This window comes from Ursus arctos, unplaced genomic scaffold, assembly GCF_023065955.2.
Source record: "Ursus arctos isolate Adak ecotype North America unplaced genomic scaffold, UrsArc2.0 scaffold_5, whole genome shotgun sequence".
Taxonomy (NCBI): Eukaryota; Metazoa; Chordata; class Mammalia; order Carnivora; family Ursidae; genus Ursus; species Ursus arctos.
This window is the reverse complement of record NW_026623067.1, coordinates 4,547,075-4,570,793: the sequence shown is the minus strand read 5'-3', so window position 1 is coordinate 4,570,793 and position 23,719 is coordinate 4,547,075. Positions and strand designations below refer to the sequence as shown.

Here is a 23,719-nt window from a genome sequence, read left to right as displayed (position 1 = left end):
GGTGCAGACCCACTCTGTCCCTCCCATGGGAGGGAGGGGGGTATCCCCAACCTTCTGCTTTTTGCAAAGCTCTTCCCAGGAGCGCAATTGGACCACCATGCAGTGGTTTGCCGTTTATGGCAACACAGAGCAGAAAACAGCTATCTAGACTCATTGGTTCAGCCCGCTTCCCTGCTCCTGTGCCTGGGAACTCTGGGGCAGGAAGGCACCACCAATTCTTCTTGTGACCCCAGGGATCCTCAGACCATGCTGTCATATCTGGGGTTCCTCCTGGCTTCACCACCTGAGCACCGTTAAGGTGGGAACATCCCTATGTAGCAGCCTTCTACAAGTTCCGATTTTGTTCTCCAGTGCCTTTAATACTTTGCAGTAGTCGCCTCAAGTAGGCTCCCTCCCCTCCACCACATAGACTCACAGCATTTCTTTCTTCAGATCTCTGTTTGACTTCTCAAGTGTCCATAATGATTTGATAACTTTCTAGTTGTATTCATGGGACCAGACAAACTTAGGGCCCCCCTACTCCTCTAGCACCATCTTTACTCTGCACATACATTTTAACCACTGGATTTCTGATTTCATTTGGCAGGAAAAGATGTTAGGCCTGGCAACAAAGAACTCCATGCCCCCAAGGCAGAGATCCATCACACAGGCCCTGTAGACATGCACAGGTTCCCCACCCCACACAGAGATCATAATACAGGCCCTGAAAACAAGCACAGGGGCTTCACAAACCCCAGATACCCTCCTGTCTTGAACCCAGCCCACGTCACCTGCTCCAGTACCCTGCCGGGCCCCACAGACACTGAGGTGCCTGCCTCCTGAAGCAAGCCTTGACAGCACCCCAGGGTTTGCTCAGCATCCCTAACACAACCAGGCACGTTCTGTTTGTGGGTTGGAGTACTAGTTTCAGGAACAGACGGGCTCTGGGTTTTGGCCTCAAACTGATTTCGAACTCACTTTTCTTAATGGCTTTTAATCTACTTGGTTTCTAGATATTATCTGTTTAGATGTAAATACAGCCACATGAAACCTCTGAATGTCTTAATTACATTTAGTCCAACCTTTGCAAACAAAAGGGAAGCAGAGCCATTGACCTGTGTAATGGGCTCTCTTTGTGACAGGTGTTTCCCTGCATTGAAATGTCAGACATAATGCTTTCTTTACAGTTTAATTGTTGAAACAGAGTTAATATACAGTGTTATATTATGTTCAGGGGTACAGACAGTGATTCAACAATTCTGTACCTTGCTTAGTGTTCACATGATGTGTGCTCTTCATCCCTTTAGTCTCTTTCTCCCATCCCCCACCCACCGCCCTCTGGGAACCACCTGTTTGTTCTCTAGTTCAGTCTGTTTCTTGGTTTCTTTCTCTCTTTTTTTTTCCTTTGCTTGTTTGTTTTGTATCTTATATTACACATATGAGTGAAATCATAGGGTATTTGTCTTTCTCTGACTTATTTGACTTAGCATCATACTCCCTAACTCCATCCATAGCATTGCAAATGGCAAGATTTCACTCTTTTTGGTGGCTGAATAATATTACATAGTGTATATATATGGCACATCTTCTTTATCCATTCATCAGTTGTTGGACACATAAGCTGCTTACATAATTTGGCAATTGCAGGTAATGCTGTTATAAACCTAGGGGTGCATAAAACCCTTTCATTTAGTGTTTTTGTATTTTGGGGATAAATACACCATAGTGTGATTACTGGGTTGTATGGTAGTTCTATTATTAAATTTTTGAGGTACCTACACACTGTTTTCCAGAGTGGCTGCACTAGTTTGCAGTACCACCAGAAGTGTAAGAGCGTTCCCCTTTCTCTGCATCCTCACCAACATCTTTTTTCCCCCCTGTGTTGTTTATTTTAGCTATTCTGACCAGTGTGTGGTGGTATCTCTTCTTGGGTTTGACCTGCATTTCCCTGATGATGAGTGATGTTGAGCATCTTTTCATGTGTCTGTTGGCCATCTGGGTGTCTTCTATCAAAAATGTCTGTTCATGTCTTCAGCTCAACTTTTGATGGGATTGATTGTTTAGTTTTTGGGTGTAGAGTTGTATAAGTTCTTTGTATATTCTGAAGTATAACCCTTACAATAATTAAAAATGGAAAGTGTATTAAATTCTCAAAATGATTTACAATCTATTTTTTTTTATTTTTGTTGTTGACTGACATTTTTAACAACTTAGTCTAAGGAATACTTGCAGACGTTTTTAATGCTTATGAATATGGACATATATATTGGTGAATTTTTTCCTTCACTTATGATATAATACTCAGTGAGAACTTCCACCAAGAGGATAGTGGTTCTTTTCAATTTCCAAACAACTGAACTCTATCTTTCTTCTTTTGAGCCATTAGCCAACAGTGGTCACATAAACAACATGGAAATAACACAACATTGAAGACATCAGTTATCTCTACAAGCGGTTGATGAAACCTGGCATTTCTTCTCTCTGTAACACCAGGTGTCTGGAGGGAGCGGTATATAATCCTGCTGACAATGACTAAAACTGTGTGAGGGTAACTCAGCTATGAACTGTGTGACCCTCCACAGTTGGCATATTGGTACCATCCGTGGAGCAGAACAAAAGTACTCCTCAATTATGGGCTTGACTAACATATTCTCACTCCTTCTAACCTTTAGAAGCACAGTCACTCCCTTGCCTGCATAGCACTCATATTATCATACCTATCTGCAGCGTCTGAGGGCCCACTCAGCAGCACTTGTCTTCTACTTCCAGACTCATTCTGGGCATTTTCCTAGACTAAAAGGACAGAGCTCCCAGTGCCAATACCTGGCATGTCACAGGTACTCAAAGATGTTGTGACATGAAGCATACATGATAATTCAATGCATCTCTACTGTGATACACACAGGCCTCAAATTTGAATCTGTGTCCCTGGGTGTGAGGCTCCTGTGGGCAGAACCAGCATATCAGCATCTAGAACCTCATCCTATCCCTTACATATGATATCCTAACACATTCTTGGCCAAAGTAGACACAACTAAATAAATGTGTATGGAGTGAACGAGCATAATCTTTGTTGATTCTTAATTCCCAACCATGCAAGCATAACAAGGATTGATTATCAGTCTAGAATAAACTTTGTAAGAGATCCTAGTCTACTCCTGCTTCCTTGATCAGACTCACAGCCTCTCCAGCAGGGGCTCTCAGGTCTCCTCTTTTTCACAGTAAGTCACCCAGTGCTTTCCAGCTGCAAATCCTCCTCCACAATCAGAGCGATCTTCCTGCCTGGGTTTTCATCATCACATGCCCCTGCTCAGCAGCTTCCTGCTTCCACAGGGACTCAGCCCTGCCAGTGTCTGCTGAAGATGCTCTTAACCACTTGTCAAGGACCATGCCAGGTATCAGAGGGTTATTGTCACTGAAGATAAAAAGCTACGACCACAGGGCAAAACCATTTTGAATGAAAGGAGAACCAATACCTGCCTCTGCCTTTAACAGACATATGTGACTTAGAAACAGAAGCTAAGTGGTGAAAAATGGATAAACTGGTTTTATGAGGTTAATGGTGACTATGGTTAATCATATTGTTTTGTATATTTCAACATTTCTATGACAAAAGCCTTAAAAGTTCTTTTCACAAGGAAACATGTAACTATGGGGAGAGATGTTAATCAGAATTAAGTGGTGAATATTTCACAATATAAACATACATCACTCTGTTGTACACCCAAAAGGGATAGAATGTGGCATGTCAATTATATCTCAATTTTCAAAAATAAATGAATAAATAGGAATTGGTAACATATAAGGTTTGTGCAAAATAATTGCTTTTACACATGCTGTTGTATGTGAACCAGGAAAAATGGAAGTCAAAGATTGTTGAAAATCAGGGAAGACATCACAGAGGAGGAATTACATTGAATTAAGAACAGAAGTTTTCCAGGTTGAGAGGGTAGGACCTGGTAGAAGAGCACACACAGCTGCACATCTCAATCTGGACACTGCCAATAATCTTCCTTCTCTCTAAATGAATCATAATCATTCCCTGAGAGGCATGAAAGCCCCTTCTCCCTCCTAGCCCCGCCCCCATATCATCTTCTTTCTCCCAATCTCTTCAATATGCACTCCTCAAGACTCAACCCAAACCCAGCTCTCTGTGTGTCCTCTTCTGGTTAGTCCACACCCCCAATCACTGTCTGCTTCACATGGCTGGCATTTTAGTGTAGAGTGTGGTAGTCTCCAATCCCTTTTATTAGTTCCTTGTCATGTTATGTTGTTCCGTTGGTGTTGTGTGCTTTACCTCCCTAATGCACTGAAACCTCAAGTTTTTAGTGGTTTGTCTAGAAAGGTATGAAAATACTCAATAAATAATTTATTCTACAAATGACATTTTTGACAAAATAAAGATGAATTACAAGTGTAATTTAAGCTACAAATCGCACAGATATTGCAATGAAATACATAAGTGGTAGGATTCACCTCAGATTCTTCCCATGAATTTCAAAATACACTTATTTCTCCTTAAAGTGAAAATTAAGGTAGTTCCTCCAATTTCCTTCGTTGTGTCTTTACCAGATCACCTTCCCACCAGTATCCTTTCTTAGAAAACAGATGGAGAGCTCATTGTCAAGGCAGAGCTATATTGTCCAGTGACATGCTAACACTCCACTGTCAAGGGCTACCTGCATCACAAGCTCCCCAATGTACCTCAAATCTGAGAGAAAACTCAATAGGAAGGTTTATTTTTAATTTTATTTAAATTCAATTTAATTGATATATACTATATTATTAGTTTCATAGGTAGAATTCAGTCATTCATCAGTTGCATATAACACCCAGTGCTCATTCCATCACATACCTTCCTTAATGCCCATCACCCAGTTACCCCATCCCCCCACCAACCCTCCAGCAACCCTCAGTTTGTTCCCCACATTTAAGAGTCTCATATGCTTTGCCTCCCTCTCTGATTTCCTCTTATTTTATTTTTCCCTCTCTTTCCCTATGTTCATTCGTTTCTTAAATTCCACATATGAGTGAAATCAGATGGTATGTGTCTTTCTCTGACTGACTAATTTCACTTTCCATAATACCCTCTAGTTCTATCTACATGGTTGCAAATGGCAAGATGTTGTTATTTTTGATGTCTGAGTGATATTCCCTTGTGTAGAAACAAATGGCCCACAGGTACATGAAAAAATGCTCCCCATCACTCAGCATCAGGGAAATACAAATCAAAACCACAATGAGATACCATCTCACAATGGTCAGATTGGCTAAAATGAACAACACAGGGAAAAACAGATATTGGTTAAGATGTGGATAAAGGGGAACTCTCTTATACTGTTGGTGGGAATGCAAACTGGTATAGCCAGTCTGGAAAACAGTATGGACTCTCCATCCTGAAAAAGTTAAAGATAGAACTACCCTATGTCCCAGCAATTGCACTACTACATATTTATCTGAAGGATACAAGCATAGTGTTTTGAAGGGGCACATGCACCCCAATATTTACAGCAGCAATGTCCATAACAGCCAAATCACGGACAGATGAATGGAGAAAGAAGATGTGGTATATACATTTAATAGCAGTATTAAGCCCATGTTTCCTGCTTAACACTCCATCTGGGTACAGTAGAATCTAATCCATTTGGATGTTCCAAAAATCTTTCCTCCTTCAACCCTTTCTCCTGATTCTAGGCTGGGAGCAAGTGAAGTTAGCATTTTTAGCATTTGGTGAAGGGCTAAATGCATTCATAATCTGTATTAGAATACCCAAGAACAAACTCCACCCACCTCCGCCTGTTTGCCACCGTACCCCTTTTTAAGTTAAGCGTGGGGAGAGAACACAACAGCAGAAACCCCACACATTTTATTTCAGCTAAGGACTGAACCTGGAGCCTCCCCTAGCACTTTCTACAACAGCTCCCACCAGAACACAGTGGCAAACCTAGTCGAGACCGAACAACCCTGAAGTGTGTCTTCGGCATGGAAGTGGCCCTGTCTTCTGCACTGAGCAGGCTGACTGCATCTGGCCATGACAGGCAGCAGTCTCAGCAATAACAATGACCAGGGAGGAAGAGGGGGTGGGGTGATGAAGTGCTCCTGAGGGTATTGTCAGGAGCCCTGTCCTGGCACACAGGACAGAGTCCCCACAGGGAAAAGCAGGTAGATGGGGGACATCTGCCCCAAAAGGAACAAAAGCCAAATGCTCGCCATCAGTGCTGGTGTCTTCAGGGTCATTAGGGATCCCCAGAAGCCCACTCCTCAACCCTGCCCTGCACCAGGGCTGACTGGGATCCTCCCTGCCCAAGTGGAATCCATGGTTGGAGAGGAACTGTGCAGGTTGCACCCTACCTGAGGGGGCTATAAGCATGGCAGAGCTGGCTCCGAGGAGCCACGCACACCTGCGGAAAAGGGAGAGCAGGATTGGGCACTGACCCCATCCCTAGACCCCATCCCCAGTTCCTGGGGGCACCCTAGGATGATACCCAAGCCAGTTGGCTGGCAGAGCCCATCCATCCCTGGCACTGGGCATGGATGCTCAAGGCATTCCACACTCACCTCCTCAGCCACGGTGTCCTCCTTACACTAGCCCAATCCCTAAAGGTTACAGGCCCAGTGGGGCTGAAACTGGGTGGGGAGGCTCTGAAGTCCAGTCTGGAGAGCCACTGGTCCCAGGTCCCTGCAGGAGGGGCACAGGGTACACGGGTTGTGGGTGCATGGGGACCTCCCCAACTTTCCCAGAACTCATGCTCCTGTGGCACTGGCTGTGCTCCTAACACACTAGAGCTCTTATTTTGGCCAACACAGATCTGGTGCTCCTGCTGTACCCCTGCTTTCCTGCCACCCCAGAGCTCACACTCCTTCTGTGTCCTCTGTGCTGATTACCAGCAGGGCTGTTGGGCTTGCATGTGGGAGTGAGGTGGCTGTAGCTCTCTTTCTAAGTACATCTCTCCTTACTTGTTTCCTGGGAAGTAGTCTTGGCTGCATCTTGCCCAACCCCTCCCCATCCCTAAAGTGCTGTCCCAGGTGAGGGGTCACGTTCCAACTGCTGTTCTCTCTCTGCATCTTCTCTGTCCTGCTTGCCCTTCTGGTTCTGCAAACTACATTGTGGTGCACTTTCCTGGTTCTTGACTTTGCTACTTGCCCATCTTTGGGTACCAGTTCAAAATAAAAATAAATAAATAAAATACATACACACATGCTAATTCTTTCCCAGCAGGGAGAACCAGTATCTACTGACCTGCTCCAGCTGCTGGAGATTGAGTGGGAAGCAGCAACTACTGAGCTCCTGCCCTCACAGAACTCCCAGTCTTCCTGGTTCATGTCAGACTTTAGCAAAGCTTTGTCCCGAGGTTACACACCCACTTATGAAGTCACTTAGTTTGGATTACAATTAAAAGTAGCTGGTAATTGAAGACTGTATCTTGTGAATATTCAATTGACTTTCCTTTCATGGAGGTATCTTAGGTATAAATCTAAGTCTGCCTAAAAAAAGAAATGAATCAGTTTTATTTTTCAGGTTAGACTGGTTCTTTGGTCAAAGCATAATTTGGTGTTACTATCAGAGATACAATTAGAAAACACTTTGCTGAAGCAGTTTTTCAGATAAGAGCCATGATCATACAAATGTATAAAACCAAAGCACGCAACCTGTGTCAGATGCTCTAATCAGTTAAGAGAGATGGGGTAAAGACGAAAAGTAAGGGAAGTAGGAGGCATCTTTACAGAGGAGACATTTAAGCACATGGAAGGAAGTGGTGCTCTTAGTTTCATCCCCTTTTCACATGTTTATGCTCAAGACTTTACAGCCTTGCAGTGTTTCTGTGATAACAGCACATCTCAGGGGACCCCTTGGCATACCTGCTCCCTGAAGGGATGAGATTCAAGTGGGACCCAGTGGGTGGATGAGAACTCCCCTCCCTGTACTTCCCTGAGCACAGACAGGGCTTCTGGTGAAGGACAAGTGCTTCATCATTGCCCTGTAACCCCAGTCCTGTGCAGTGGTGCTCATCATGAGAGACTCTCAGTTTCTGTGTCCAACCTTCAACGTGTTCCCAGCACAGAAAGAGTGAATGGCATTTCTGGTTTCACCAGGCTCCTTAAAAAATCACTATTAATAGGATTCAAAATCAAAAAATTCTGGATTGCAAGCCAAATAGAGTGAATTTATATCACCTTGTCTTCCCCCTTTAAAAAAAAGAATTATTATCATAACATGGTTATTGAATATATTTGACTTACATTTATGAAAACAGAAACACTGTTTTCCTCGGATAGGTTTAAATAAGGGAAGTGTTGTACCAATAAAACAGGTGAACAGGCCTGAGAACCTCATCCTGGATTAAATGGAAATCTATGGGTGCCTAGCATTGAAAACAACATGTGATTTTACATAAAAAAAAGCTGCCATCTCTTTTAAATTATACTGGGGTTGAGGAGGAGTTAAGATGGCAGAGGAGTAGGAGACACCGTTTTCAGCCGGTCCCCCAAGTCGAGCTGGAAAGGTACCAGACCAGCCTAAACAACCACAGAACCAGCCTGAGACGCAGGAAGACACATCTAGATCTCGACAAATGAACATCTCCAGCGCTGAGTATTGAGGTACGAAGCGGGGAGCCACGAAACCATACACAGATATCGGAAGATAAACGGAAAGGGGAGGGAGCCGCCGCGTTCGGGCGCCAGGAAGCGGTAGCCACTTGCACGGGGGAGCAGGCGGGCTCGTGGTCGGCACCCGCAAAACAGGCAAAACAGCAGACTGAGACCGTGAGCCGGGTACGTGAGCCACCAGGCATCTCGCGGAACGCCAGAATCCCAGTGCGCTCACTGGATCCAGACTGAGACCGGGAGATTCCGGAGCGTGCGCGGGGTGGCTGGCGGCTGGCGGCGTTAGAAACACAAAGGACAGAGATGCGCCGGCCCTGGAAGTGAGGGCTGGGACGCCGGGTGTGGGGCACACATCCCGGGACGCTGCAGGGTTGAGCAGCACCGACAGTAACAGAGTTAAAGTGGCCAGAACATTAGTAGAGAACGGGCCGCAATCCCTCTGTTCTGTGACAGAGGCTGAAATTCGGCCGCTGCTGCTCTGACTCTCAGAAGAGGCACAGCAAACCGCCAGGGAAAGCCCCCAGAGAACAAAAGCCTGGAAATACCGGCTGAGAGAGTGCCCATCCCCATCCCCCCTCGCAGGGGACGTGGAGACTCTACCCAAACAGGGTTGCCTGAGTATCGGCGCAGCAGGCCCCTCCCCCAGAACACAGAAGGCAGGCTGAAAAATCAAGAAGCCCACAACCCGGGTGCCTGGGTGGCGCAGTCATTGAGTGCCTGTCTTAGGCTTAGGGCGTGGTACCGGCGTTCCGAAAAGGAGTCCCTCATCGGGCTCCTCCGCTGGGAGCCTGCTTCTTCCTCTCCCACTCCCCTGCTTCTGTTCCCTCTCTCGCTGGTTGGCTGCCACATAAATAAATAAATAAAATCTTTAAAGAAGAAGCCCACATCCCTAAGATCCCTATAAAACAAGGGGCATGGCCTGGGACCCAGTCAATAATTTGGGCTCTGGAAACCCAGCAACCTCTCCTCATCAGAATGACAAGAAGGAGAAGCTCCCCCAGCAAAGAAAAGACAGTGAGTCTGTGGCCTCTGCCACAGAAATAATGGATATGGATATAACCAAATTATCAGAAATGGAATTCAGAGTAATGATGGTCAAAATGATGAGTAGAATTGAAAAAAGTATTAACGAAAAGGTTACTGAGAATATAGAATCCCTAAGGACATAAATGAGAGCAAATCTGACAGAAATTAAAAATTCTATGAGCCAAATACAGGCAAAACTAGATGCTCTGACGGCCAGGGTCACAGAAGCAGAGGAATGAGTTAGTGAATTGGAGGATGGGTTAATAGAGGAAAAAATGAAAATAGAACACGGTCTTAAAAAAATCCACGCCCACGAATGTAGGTTATGGGAGATTACTGACTCAATGAAACAATCCAACGTTAGAATCATCAGCATCCCTGAGGGGGTGGAGAAAAACAGAGGTCTAGAAGAGATATTTGAACAAATTGTAGCTGAAAACTTGCCTAATCTAGCGAGGGAAACAAACATTCATGTCCAAGAGACAGAGAGGACTGCTCCCAAGCTCAACCATGACAAACCTACGCCACATCACGTCATAGTGCATTTTGCAAATATTAGATGCAAGGACACAGTATTGAAAGCAGCCAGGGCAAAGAAATTTCTCACGTACCAAGGTAAAGGCATCAGAACTTTGTCAGACCTGTCTACACAGACCTGGAATGAGAGAAAGGGTTGGGGGAGCATATTTAAAGCTCTTTCAGAGAAAAACATGCAGCCAAGGATCCTTTATCCAGCAAGGCTGTCATTCAGAATTGATGGAGAAATAAAGACATTTCAGAATCGCCAGTCACTAACCAATTTTGTAACCACGAAACCAGCCCTACAGGAGATATTAAGGGGGGTTCTATAAAAGTAAAAAGGCCCCAAGAGTGATACAGAACAGAAAGTCACAGCCAATACAAACAAAGACTTTATTGTCAACATGGCATTATTAAAATCATATCTCTCAGTAATCAGTCTTAATGTAAATGGTTTGAACCATCCCATAAAGCAACAGGGTTGCAGATTGGTTAAAAAAAATGACCCATCCATTTGCTGTCTACAAGAGACTCATTTCGAACCCAAAGATGCATTCAGACTGAGAGTAAGAGGATGGAGTACCATCTTTCACGCCAATGGACCTCAAAAGAAAGCTGGGGTAGCAATTCTCATATCAGATAAATTGGATTTTAAACTACAGACTATAGTTAGAGATGCAGAAGGGCACTATATTATTCTTAAGGGAAGTATTCAACAAGTGGATATGACAATTATAAATATATATGCCCCCAACAGGGGAGCAGCAAGATACACAAGCCAACTCTTAACCAGAATAAAGAGACATATAAATAAAAATACATTAATAGTAGGGGACCTCAACACTCCACTCTCAGAAATAGACAGGACACCCTGGCAAAAACTAAGCAAAGAATCAAAGGCTTTGAATGCCATACTCGACGAGTTGGACCTCATAGATATATATAGAACACTACACCCCAGAACCAAAGAATACTCATTCTATTCTAATGCCCATGGAACATTCTCAAGAATAGACCATGTTCTGGGACACAAAACAGGTCTCAACCGATACCAAAAGATTGAAATTATCCCCTGCATATTCTCAGACCACAACGCTCTGAAATTGGAACTCAACCACAAGGAAAAATTTGGAAGAAACTCAAACACTTGGAGACTAAGAACCATCCTGCTCAGGAATGACTCGATAATCCAGGAAATCAAAAATCAAATTAAACAGTTTATGGAGACCAATGAGAATGAAAATACAACAGTCCAAAACCTATGGGATACTGCAAAGGCAGTCCTACGGGGGAAATACATAGCCATCCAAGCCTCACTCAAAAGAATAGAAAAATCTAAAATGCAGTTTTATATTCTCACCTCAAGAAGCTGGAACAGCAACAGAGGGACAGGCCTAATCCATGCACGAGGAAGCAGTTGACCAAAATTAGAGCTGAAATCAATCAATCAGAAACCAGAAGTACAGTAGAGCAGATCAACAGGACTAGAAGCTGGTTCTTGGAGAGAATCAATAAAATTGACAGACCACTGGCAAGACTTATCCAAAAGAAAAGAGAAAGGACCCAGATTATTAAAATTATGAATGAAAAAGGAGAGGTCACGACGAGCACCATTGAAATTGGAAGGATTATTAGAAATTTTTATCAACAGCTATATGCCAATAAACTAAGCAATCTGGAAGAGATGGAATCCTTCCTGGAAACCTATAAACTACCAAGATTGAAACCGGAAGAAATTGATTCCTTAAACAGGCCAATTAATTATGAAGAAATTGAGTCAGTGATAAACAACCTTCCAAATAACAAAACTCCAGGCCCGGATGGTTTTCCTGGGGAATTCTACCAAACATTCAAAGAAGAAATAATACCTATTCTCCTAAAGCTATTTCAAAAAATAGAAACAGAAGGAAAGCTACCAAACTCATTCTATGAGGCCAATATTACCTTGATCCCCAAACCAGGCAAAGACCCCCTCAAAAAGGAGAATTACAGACCGATTTCCCTAATGAATATGGACGCCAAAATCCTCAACAAGATACTTGCTAATAGAATCCAACAGTACATTAAAAGGATTATCCATCACGATCAAGTGGGATTCATACCTGGGATGCAAGCATGGCTCAATATTCGCAAATCAATCAGCGTGATACAGCATATCAACAAGAAAAGACTCAGGAACCATATGATCCTCTCAATTGATGCCAAAAAAGCATTTGACAAAATACAGCATCCTTTCCTGATTAAAACCGTTCAGAGTGTAGGAATAGAAGGTACATTTCTCAATCTCATAAAAGCCATCTATGAAAAGCCTACTGCAAATATTATCCTCAATGGGGAAAAGCTGGAAGCCTTTCCCTTAAGATCAGGAACTCGACAAGGATGCCCACTCTCACCACTATTATTCAACATAGTCCTAGAAGTCCTTGCAACAGCAATCAGATGACAAAAAGGGATCAAAGGTATTCAAATCGGCAAAGAAGAAGTCAAAATGTCTCTCTTTGCAGATGACATGATACTCTATATGGAAAACCCAAAATGAGCCACTCCCAAACTATTAGAAGTTATAGAGCAATTCCGTAACGTGGCGGGATACAAAATCAATGCTCAGAAATCAGTTGCATTTCTATACACGAATAACGAGACCGAAGAAAGAGAAATTAGGGAATCCATCCCATTTACAATAGCACCAAAAACCATACGTTACCTTGGAATTAACTTAAGAGACGTAAAGGACCTATATTCTAGAAACTATAAATCACTCTTGAAAGACATTGAGGAAGACATAAAAAGATGGAAAGATATTCCATGCTCATGGATTGGAAGAATTAACATAGTTAAAATGTCCATGCTACCCAGAGCAATCTACACTTTCAATGCTATCCCAATCAAAATACCGAGGACATTTTTCAAAGAACTGGAACAAACAGTCCTTAAATTTGTATGGAAACAGAAAAGGCCCCGAATCTCCAAGGAACTGTTGAAAAGGAAAAACAAAGCTGGGGGCATCACAATGCCGGATTTCGAGCTGTACTACAAAGCTGTGATCACAAAGACAGCATGGTACTGGCACAAAAACAGACACATAGACCAATGGAACAGAATAGAGAGCCCAGAAATGGACCCTCAGCTCTTTAGGCAACTAATATTTGATAAGGCAGGAAAAAACATCCGGTGGGAAAAAGACAGTCTCTTCAATAAATGGTGCTGGGAAATTTGGACAGCTACATGCAAGAGAATGAAACTTGACCACTATCTCACACCATACACAAAAATAAACTCCAAATGGATGAAAGACCTCAATGTGAGACAGGAATCCATCAAAATTCTAGAGGAGAACATAGGCAGCAACCTCTACTACATCGGCCAAAGCAAACTTTTTCATGACACATCCCCAAAGGCAAGAGAAACAAAAGATAAAATGAATTTATGGGACTTCATCAAGATTAAAAGTTTCTGCACAGCCAAGGAAACAGTCAGAAAAACTATGAGTTAGCCCACGGAATGGGAGAAGATATTTGCAAATGACACTACAGATAAAGGACTGGTATCCAAGATCTACAAAGAACTTCTCAAACTCAATACATGAGAAACAAATAAACAAATCAAAAAATGGGCAGAAGATATGAACAGACACTTTTCCAATGAAGACATACAAATGGCTAACAGACACATGAAAAAATGTCCAAAATCACTAGCCATCAGGGAAATTCAAATCAAAACCACACTGAGATACCACCTTATGCCAGTTAGAATGGCAAAAATAGACAAGACAAGAAACACCAATTGTTGGAGAGGATGTGGAGAAAGGGGATCCCTCCTACATTGTTGGTGGGAATGCAAGTTGGTACAGCCACTCTGGAAAACAGTGTGGAGGTCCCTTAAAAAGTTAAAAATTGAGCTACCCTATGATCCAGCTATTGCACTACTGGGTATTTTTTTTTTAAAGATTTTATTTATTTATTCGACAGAGACAGCCAGCGAGAGAGGGAACACAAGCAGGGGGAGTGGAGAGGAAGAAGCAGGCTCACAGCGGAGGAGCCCGATGTGGGGCTCGATCCCTGAATGCCGGGATCACGCCCTGAGCCGAAGGCAGACGCTTTAACCGCTGTGCCACCCAGGCGCCCCCATGCACTACTGGGTATTTACCCCAAAGATACAGACGTAGTGAAGAGAAGGGCCATATGCACCCCAATGTTCATAGCAGCATTGTCCACAATAGCTAAATCGTTGAAGGAGCCGAGATGCCCTTCAACAGATGACTGGATTAAGAAGTTTTGGTCCATATATACAATGGAATATTACTCAGCTATCAGAAAGAATGAGTTATCAACATTTGCTACAACATGGATGGCACTGGAGGAGATAATGCTAAGTGAAATAAGTCAAGCAGAGAAAGACAACTATCATATGATTTCTCTCATCTATGGAACATAAGAACTAGGATGATCGGTAGGGGAAGAAAGGGATAAAGAAAGGGGGGGTAATCAGAAGGGGGAATGAAACATGAGAGACTATGGACTCTGAGAAACAAACTGAGGACTTCCGAGGGGAGGGTGTTGGGGGAATGGGATAGGCTGGTGATGGGTAGTAAGGAGGGCACGTATTGCATGGTGCACTGGGTATTATACACAACTAATTCATCATCGAGCCTTACATCGGAAACCGGGGATGTACTGTATGGTGACTAACATAATATAATAAAAAATCATTAAAATAAAAAAAATAAAAATAAAAAAATAAATTATACTGAGTTTTTTTTGCATTATATATGGGAATATAATCATCTGTACACTTTTTTATTTTGTTTATTTTATTTTTTTAGAAAAGTGTGCAGAGGGGTAGAGAGTGAGGAGAAATAATATTAAGCAGGCTCCACAGCTGGCTCAGAGCCCAATGTGGAGCTCAATTTCACATTACCTGAGCCAAAAATAAGAGTCAGAAGCTTAACTGACTGAGCCACCAAGGGAGCCCAAGCATTGGTATATTTATTAAAAGTTGTTAGAAATACTGTTGTACTAAATCTCCTTTATGTGAAAGGATTACAATGAAGTAGCCACATTGGTAACTATCATACTGTTACCAGTGGTACATTATGAACCATGGGCTTTAGAACTCTGATTGTTACCAGGCATTTTCTATTTATAATTCAGTTAAATCAGAAAAGCTCTAAGCATCAAAGTTGATTTTGTCCAGACAAATAAGGATGGCTATTGTTAGGATAGGAACCACTGGTGGCATGGAGAACAGAGAAGAACACCTTTCTGAAGGTCATCAAAACATAACAGCCACGACAGTTCTATTACAGGTCTGTCTACTGTGGGTGGAAATGAAATCTCACAGAACCATAGCTAAGATACAGATTGGCATTAATCCAGGAATTATCCACTTTCAAATGTGCTAAATTTGTTTCTTTATGGTTAAGTGTTTTGTATATATATATATATATATATATATATATATATATATATATATATATATATATATATATGTTAATTTTTTCCAGGAAGAATTAAGTTATATTGCTTTATTAATTGATCAATAACAGGATTGGTATTTGATATACATTAAAAAAAAACTTCCTGTTTCCAAGCGTATATACTGATAACTATTAGCAGCAATTAAATGCAAAGTGAATTCCTTTACATACTTTAATGTCATTGAACAGAGTTATCTTAACAGCATTCTATGCTGGCTACACAAACAAATTGTCTATTGCAGCTAAAATTACATAATTTGTCACCACTTAAGTTTTTTTAAGGTTTTATTTTAGTTCCAGTTAGATAATGGACAGTGTAATATTAGTTTCAGGTGTATAATGTGTTGATTCAACACTTGCAGAGAGCACCTGGTTGCTCATCACAGGTGCACTCCTTAATCCCCATCCCCTATTTAACCCATCTCCCACACCCTCCCCTCTGGGGACCATCAGCTTGTTCTCTAGAGTTGAGGGTCTGTTTATTGGTTTGCCTCTATATCATCTTTTCCCCATGCTTCTTTGTTTCTTGAATTCACATATGAGTGAAATCATATGATATTTGTCTTTCTCTGACTGACTTGTTTAGCATAATAATCTCTAGCTTCATTCATGTCAATGCAAATGGCAAGAATTACTTCCATTTTTATGGCAGAATAATATTACATATTATTATATACATATATATAGATATAGATATATAGATATAGATAGATTTAAATAATGGTATATATACCACATCCTCCTTATTCATTCATTTGTCAATGGACACTTGGGCTCTTTCCATATTTTGGCTATTGTGGTCCTATTTATTGTATTGCTTATGTACTTGTCTTATTGAGAGTATCTATAGTCCTTAGACTTCAAATTGCAGTTAATATATTATTTGTACCAAAAAAGAAATAAAAAGAAAAATTATCACAAAAAAGTGATCAGGAATATATAATAATTTTGTTAAATCTCTATTATTTTAATTTTCTACATTAATGTAATCCCTGTCTTCAATCCTGGAATGACATTGTTCTTAAGGAATGTACAAGGTGAAATTAATGTACTTCTAAGCAGGAAGACTAGTGAGAATGTTGTTCCATTTTTACAGAGCAGAACCTCAGAATCACTCTTCTCAGGGCCCCCATCACCTCCTTGTTTCTCAGGCTGTATATGATCGGGTTGAGAACTGGGGTCAGGATGGTGTAGAAGACAGCCAGGACCTTGTCCTCTGTGGGAGATCGGAAGGATCTTGGGCGTAAATAAGTGTAAGCAAAGGGTGCATAGTAGAAAGTCACCACAGTGAGGTGGGTGCTGCAAGTTGAATAGGCCTTCTTCCTCCCTTCTGTGGACTGCATGCTGCAAATGGCAAGTAGAACCCGACCATAGGAATATGCAATGCCAATGAAAGGAAACACAAGGAAGAGGGTAATGCTCACAAACACGGTGTACTCATAGACCCAGGTGTCCATGCAGGCCAGAGTCAACATGGCTGGAACATCACAGAAGAAATGGTTGATGGCTCTGGATCGACAGTAAGGGATATGTAGGACATATGCAGTGTGGGCACAGGAGTTGACTGAGCCCATTATCCAAGATCCTATTATCATCAGCACACACACTCTTTTGCTCATACGAATGGGATAATGGAGAGGAAAGCAAATAGCCACATAACGATCATAGGCCATAGACACCAATATTAATCCTTCTGCACCAGCTAAAGCAATGAAGAAGAAGCACTGAACTCCACACCCGATGAAAGATATAGACTTGTTTCCAAGGAGATAATCAGAAACCATCTTGGGGACAATGGTGGAGATGTAGTTCAGGTCCATGAGGGAGAGCTGACTAAGTAGAAAATACATGGGTGTGTGGAGATGGGTGTCCAGGAGGATGAGGATGATCATGGATAAGTTGCCAAAGAGAGCCATTAGGAAAATGAGAAAACTGAGAATGAAGAAAAACAGGCCAATTCTTGATGGTGGGAATAACCCCAATAAGAAGAAATCAGTAGATGTTTCATTAATATTTTCCATGGGACATTAATTTAGTTTTCCCTAAAGAGAAACACATATTGAGTATAGAAAAATAATCTCTTATTAATTCATTATTTTGGTTACACTGTGATTTATTCAGAACACATTGCAGCTCTCAAAAAATTTAACAGATAGTTTGAAAAACAATTTTTACCTCTTAGATAATACCCTGATGATCTTGATGACACATACAACTGTCTCCAAAATATTTCATGGAAATGTGTAAATTTGTAAGAATAATATATTTCTATAACTTTGTTAAGATACATATATTTTATTTTTCTATGTAAATTTAGTTATTATCAATATCAAAATGTATACTTTTTAAGTATGCATACAAGTCATGTAAAAGCATAAATTACAGACCCATACTTGAATACATTTAATGATCCTTAGGGAATGATTTTTTTTTCTTTTAATTAAGCCCTAATATTTCTGAAACTATAGTAGTCTATCAGGTCATGCTGTAGATATATAGCTTTTCCTTTGTTCATTTGTTTGTTTTCTTTAAAAAGTTTGCTAAGTCAAGCTTTTAGGAACCAACTATTATCATCTGCTTATTTTCCCCCAGAAATCTACAATGAATAGTTATTTTTAAAGAAGAAAACTGGATTCCAAGTGATGAAAAATAAACTACTTAAAACTATGTAGTGATCCAATGGCAAATCTGGAAATGTGTCCTCTAGATATTAGACAATGTAGAATTTTCTTCTGAAGCAAATGGATCTCAAAGAAAGATCTTTCAGATCCCTAAATAATTCTGGTCACATTAGATTTGGTCTGATTATTTGCATAGTTGCAACAAGAATATGAATTTACCAAAGAAGTTTTGCCTAAAATTTTATAAGGAATATCAGACTAAATTTTAAAGAGCTCTGAATGTAAATTTAAAATATCTTAACCAGTTTTCATATAAATTTGGGTTGCTTCCTCTCTTTTCAAGAACACTTTCATACTTTTGAGTGCATTTTACCAAAAGGAACTTCCTTTACTCACCTGTAGGGGAAGAGTTCTATAAAAGACCTATCAGAAATTTTTTCCAGGACTTCCTTGAAACTATTGGCTCCACAAAGTCTACCTTAGTTCTTTGAAAAGTTTGTTCATAATCGTATCTGTATGTTCACAGATAATAATTATTTTTCATTGTTCTCAGTTACCTAGAGTTTACAGCATTGTGAAATGGCTTTCCTAGAATGAATCAGATTACTGAGAGGAGAATCCTCTGGGGTCTAGCCAAGCACAGTTCCCTACAGCGTCTCTCAATGTGTCGTATATGAAAATTTCATGCCTTCTAATGTTTCCACAACAGATTGTATTAAAAAGGACAGAGAGTATAGAGTTCAGAGTCTTTAGTGACTTAGGAATTAATATGCTTATTAAATATTTAAGCAATGTGTGTTTTTATTTGTTTAGATGGTTATAGAACTTGTGATCCATAATAATTTTATTGAATAAAGAAATCTAAAATGAATAGTGTTTGTATGTGCATATATCTGTGTGCTTCTATAAATACCTTCATGAAATATCACAATGGTGAATCAGGATTTTTAGATAAATAGGAAAGTACATAGACATATATTTTGAGAGATACCTGATTTTTCAGTACATACTTTGAGTTTTGATTCAGTTTGAAGACACATTATTTTGTTTTGATTTGTTTTGTTTTGTGTGTGTGCGTTTTGTTTGTTTTCTTTGTTTTTGTTTTTGCTTTTTTTGTTGTTGTTATTTATTACAAAAACAAGCTGCAGATTCTTTGGAGCCAATGCTAGACCTAATTCTAGTTCTGTCACCTACTAGAAATGTAAACTTGGATTAGTGAATTCAACTTTCTGAACCTGAACCTCATAAGTAGAGAAATCAAAATATTACATATGATCTCACACATTTTAGAGTGGCTAATAATAATAATAAAAACAACAACAACAACAACAATAATAAAGTGTTGTAGAGAATGTGGAGAAAACAAAACACTTGAGCCCTATTAATGGGAATATAAATTAGTACAGCCATTATGGAAAATAGTATAAATGTTCTTCAAAAAGTTAAAAATAAAACTACCATATGATCCAACAATCCCACTTCTTGGTATGTACCCAAAAGAAATAAAATGAAATGAAATCAGGTATTCTAAGAGATTTTTGGGTAGAGTCTCTCTGTCCCCTGCAAGGGGCGATGGGGATGGGCACAATGTGAGCTGGTATTTCCGGGGTTTTGTTCTCTGGCAGCTTTCCCTGGCAGTTTGCTGTGACTCTTCTGAAAGTCAGAGCAGCGGTGGCCTTATTCTAGCCTCTGTCTCAGAACAGAGAGATCGCAGTCCGCTCTCCACTGAGCTCTTCTGACCTCTTTAACTCTGTTTCTGTTGGTGTTGCTAAGAACCCTGCAGCTGGCATCCCAGCCCTCACTTCCAGGGCAGGCACATCTCTGTCCTTTGTGTTTCTAACACCACCAGCCGCCAGCTACCCATGCATTCTCCTGATCTCCCGGTCTCAGTCCAGTTCCAGTGAGTGCACAGGAGTGCTGGTTTTCAGTTTGGACACAGACACGTTCCCAGGCTCATGGTCTCAGTCTGCTCTCTCACGGGTGCCTGTCAGCGAGTCCAGCCGCTCCCCAGTGCAGGTGGCTACTGCTCCCCGGCGCCTGAGCATGGAGGTTCCCTCCCCCTTCCATTCTCTTCAGATATCTGTGCACGGATTCACAGCTCCCCACTTCCTACCTCAATACTCAGTGCTGGAGATGTTCATTTGTAGAGATCCAGATGTATCTTCCTGCATCTCAGGCTGATTCCATGGTTTTTCATAATGGTCTGGTACCTATCCAGCTCAGCTCAGGGGACCAGCTGAAAAAGGGGACCCCTCCTCCTCCGCCATCTTAACTCCGCCTCATGCATGGTGCACTGGGTGTTATAGGCAAGTAATGAATCTTGGAATTTTACATCAAAAACTAGGGATGTACTGTATGGTGACTAACATAATATAATAATTTTAAAAAAGACCATACCAGTGAACTAGGGGGGGGGAGAGATTCTTGTACTCCTATAATCATTATTGCAATGTTATTCATAATAGATAAAATATGGAAATTAATCTTATATATCCAATGACAAATAAGTGGATAAATGAAATGTGTAATACATATTGCACAACAACAGCAACATGGATCAAACTGGAGGACATTAAGCTAAGTGAAATAAGCCAGACAAGAAAGATAAACACTTTATAATTACAATTGTATATGAAATCTAATAATCAACACTTAGAAGTACAGAGTAGGATGGAGATCTTCACTGACTAAAGGGAGGGAGAAATGGGAAGATGTGGATCAAATTCTAGTTTCCACTACACATGCTGAACAAAATCTACTGTACATCAGTTTAAATATAATTAACAACATTGTGTATTTGAAATTTTCTGTTAGAATAGATCTCACCAGTTGGTAGTATTCTCACAAGTAAAAAAAAAAAAAGAGGAGAAAGAAGAAAGAAAGAAGAAAGAAAGAAAGAAAGAAAGAAAGAAAAAGAAAGAGAGAAAAAAGAAAGAAAAAAAAGAAATGCTAAGTGAGTTGGTGGACATTCTAATTAGTTTGATTGTAGTGATTATTTTAAAGTGTAGTATATATTTTTAAAGATTTTATTTATCCCATTTACATTTTGAGTAAATATTGAAAGATATGAATTTAGTGCCATTGTATTGCCTGTAAAGTCCCTGCTTCTGTAGATGGTCTCTGTTACTTTCTGATATATGTTACTCTTAGAGTCTCCCTTTGCTTACAGTGTCCCCCTTAATATTTCTTGCAGGGCTGGTGGTCACATGTTGTTTCAATTTCTGTCTCTCCTGGAAACTCTTGGTCTCCCCTTCCATTCTGAATGACAGCCTTGTTGGATAAAGTATTCTTGGCTGCATGTTCTTCTCATTTAGTACCCTGAATATATCTTGCCACCCCTTTCTGGCCTGCCAGGTTTCTGTGGATAGGTCAGATGTTATTCTGATATTCACCCCTCCATACATAAGAAATCTCTTCCCCCTAGCTGCACTCAGGATATCATCCTTGGCTCTAAGATTTGCAAGCTTCACTATTATAAGTTGGAGTGTTTGTTGATCGATTGTTATTGATTTGGGGAGGAGTCCTCTCTGTTCTTGGATGTGAATGCTTGTTTCCTAAGAATAGGGAAGTTCTCAGCCATGATTTGCTCAAATATACCTTCTAGCCTTCTCTCTCCAACACCTCTTGGATCCCAGTGATCCTGATATTGGATCTTTTCAATGTATCATTAAATTCTCTCACTATCTCTTCATGTGGTATGAGTTGTTTCTCTCTCGCTTTTTTAAATTCCTTCCTTTCCATCAGCCTGTCTTCTAGATCACTTATTTGCTCTTCTGACTCATTTACCCTGGCTGTTAGAGCATCCAAATTAGACTGCATCTCATTCATAGCATTTTTAAGTTCTGTCTGATTAGATCTCATTTCTGCCCTTAGAGATTCTGTATTGTCCTGTATGCTTTCTTCAAACTTAGCTATTAGCGTTATAATTGGTATACTGAATTCTATCTCTGGCATCTTGCTTAGACCCATATTCATTTGTTCTGTGGCAGAGAATATTGCCTCTGTTTCATTTCTTTGTCCCGAGTTCCTCCTCCTAGTCATTCTGCTGAAGGACGGTTGAGCAAATGAACAGATTCCAAAATATGAACCACAACCCAAGAAAAATGAACCCTAGAAAAAATCCAAAGTGGTCAGAAGCTGCCAAAGATATGCAAACAAAGCCAAGATGATTCAAAACAATAAAGGGGTATAGATACTATAATCTCTAAGGATGGACAAAGAATAGGGATAGAGGGAACATAGCTCAACATCATAAAAGTCATCTATGGAAAGTCCACAGTGAATATAATTCTCAATGGGGAAAAACTGAGAGCTTTCCCCTTAAGGTCAGGGACACCACAGGGATGCCCACTCTCACCACTTTTGTTCAACCTAGTACTAGAAATCCTAGCCTCAGCTATCAGACAACAAAAAGAAATAAAAGGCATTCAAATTGTCAAAGAATTCCAACTCTTTCTCTTCACAGATGACATGATACTTTACATGCAAACCCAAAAGACTCCACCCCAAAATTGCTGGAACTCATACAGCAATTCAACAACATGGCAGGATTCAAAATCAATGCACAGAAATCAGTTGCATTTCTATAAACTAACAAAGTGACTGAAGAAAGAGAAATTGAGGAATTGATCCCATTTACAATTGTATCAAAAACCATAAGATACCTAGGAGTAAACCTAACCAAAGGGGTAAATTATCTGTACTCAAGAAACTACAGAACACTGATGAAAAAAAAAATTGAGGAAGACACAAAGAAATGGAAAAACATGTCATGCTCATGAATTGGAAGAATAAACATTGTTAAAATGTCTATGCTGCCCAAAGCAATCTGCACATTCAATGAAATGCCTACCAAATACCATTGATATTTTTCACAGAGCTCAAACAAACAATCCTAAAGTTTGTATGACACCAGAAAAGACTCCAACTTACCAAGGGAATGTTGAAAAAGAAAACTAAAGCTGGGGGCTTCACAATGCCTGACTTAAGCTATTTTACAAAGCTGTGGTCATGAAGACAGCATGGTACTGGCACAAAAACAGACACATAGATCAATAAAACAGAAGACAGAGTCCAGATATGGACCCTCAACTCTATGGTCAAAAGTCTTCAACAAAGCAGGAAAGAATATCCCATGGAAAAAAGACAGTTTCTTCAATAAATGGTGCTGGGAAAATTGGACAGCCACATTCAGAGGAATGAAACTGGACCATTCTCTTACACCATACACAAATGTAAACTCAAAATGGATGAAGGATCTAAATGTGAAACAGGAATCCATTAAAATCGTAGAAGAGAACACAGGCAGCAACCTCTTTGATGTTGGAAAAGGAACTTCTTTCAAGAACGTCTCTAAAGGCAAGGGAAACAAAAGAAAAATGAACTATTGGGATTTCGTCAAGATAAAAAGCTTCTGAACAGCACAGAAAATAATCCACAAAACTAAAAGGCACCCAGCAGAATGGGAGAAGATATTTGCAAATGGCATTAC

General features: G+C 40.6%; 1 protein-coding gene across 1 annotated transcript; it reads right to left on the bottom strand.

Moving 5' to 3' along the window:
* Positions 1 to 16,674: 16,674 nt before the first annotated feature.
* LOC113248060 (olfactory receptor 2L8-like) lies at positions 16,675 to 17,628 on the bottom strand. Its single transcript, XM_048220763.2, has one exon. It carries the CDS (start codon positions 17,626 to 17,628, stop codon positions 16,675 to 16,677), a length of 954 nt encoding a protein of 317 aa, XP_048076720.2.
* Between the last annotated feature and the right edge of the window lie 6,091 nt (positions 17,629 to 23,719).

Excerpts from the sequence above, each read along its gene's own strand:
- LOC113248060 (XM_048220763.2), bottom strand. The coding sequence starts at position 17,628 with ATGGAAAATATTAATGAAACATCTACTGATTTCTTCTTATTGGGGTTA.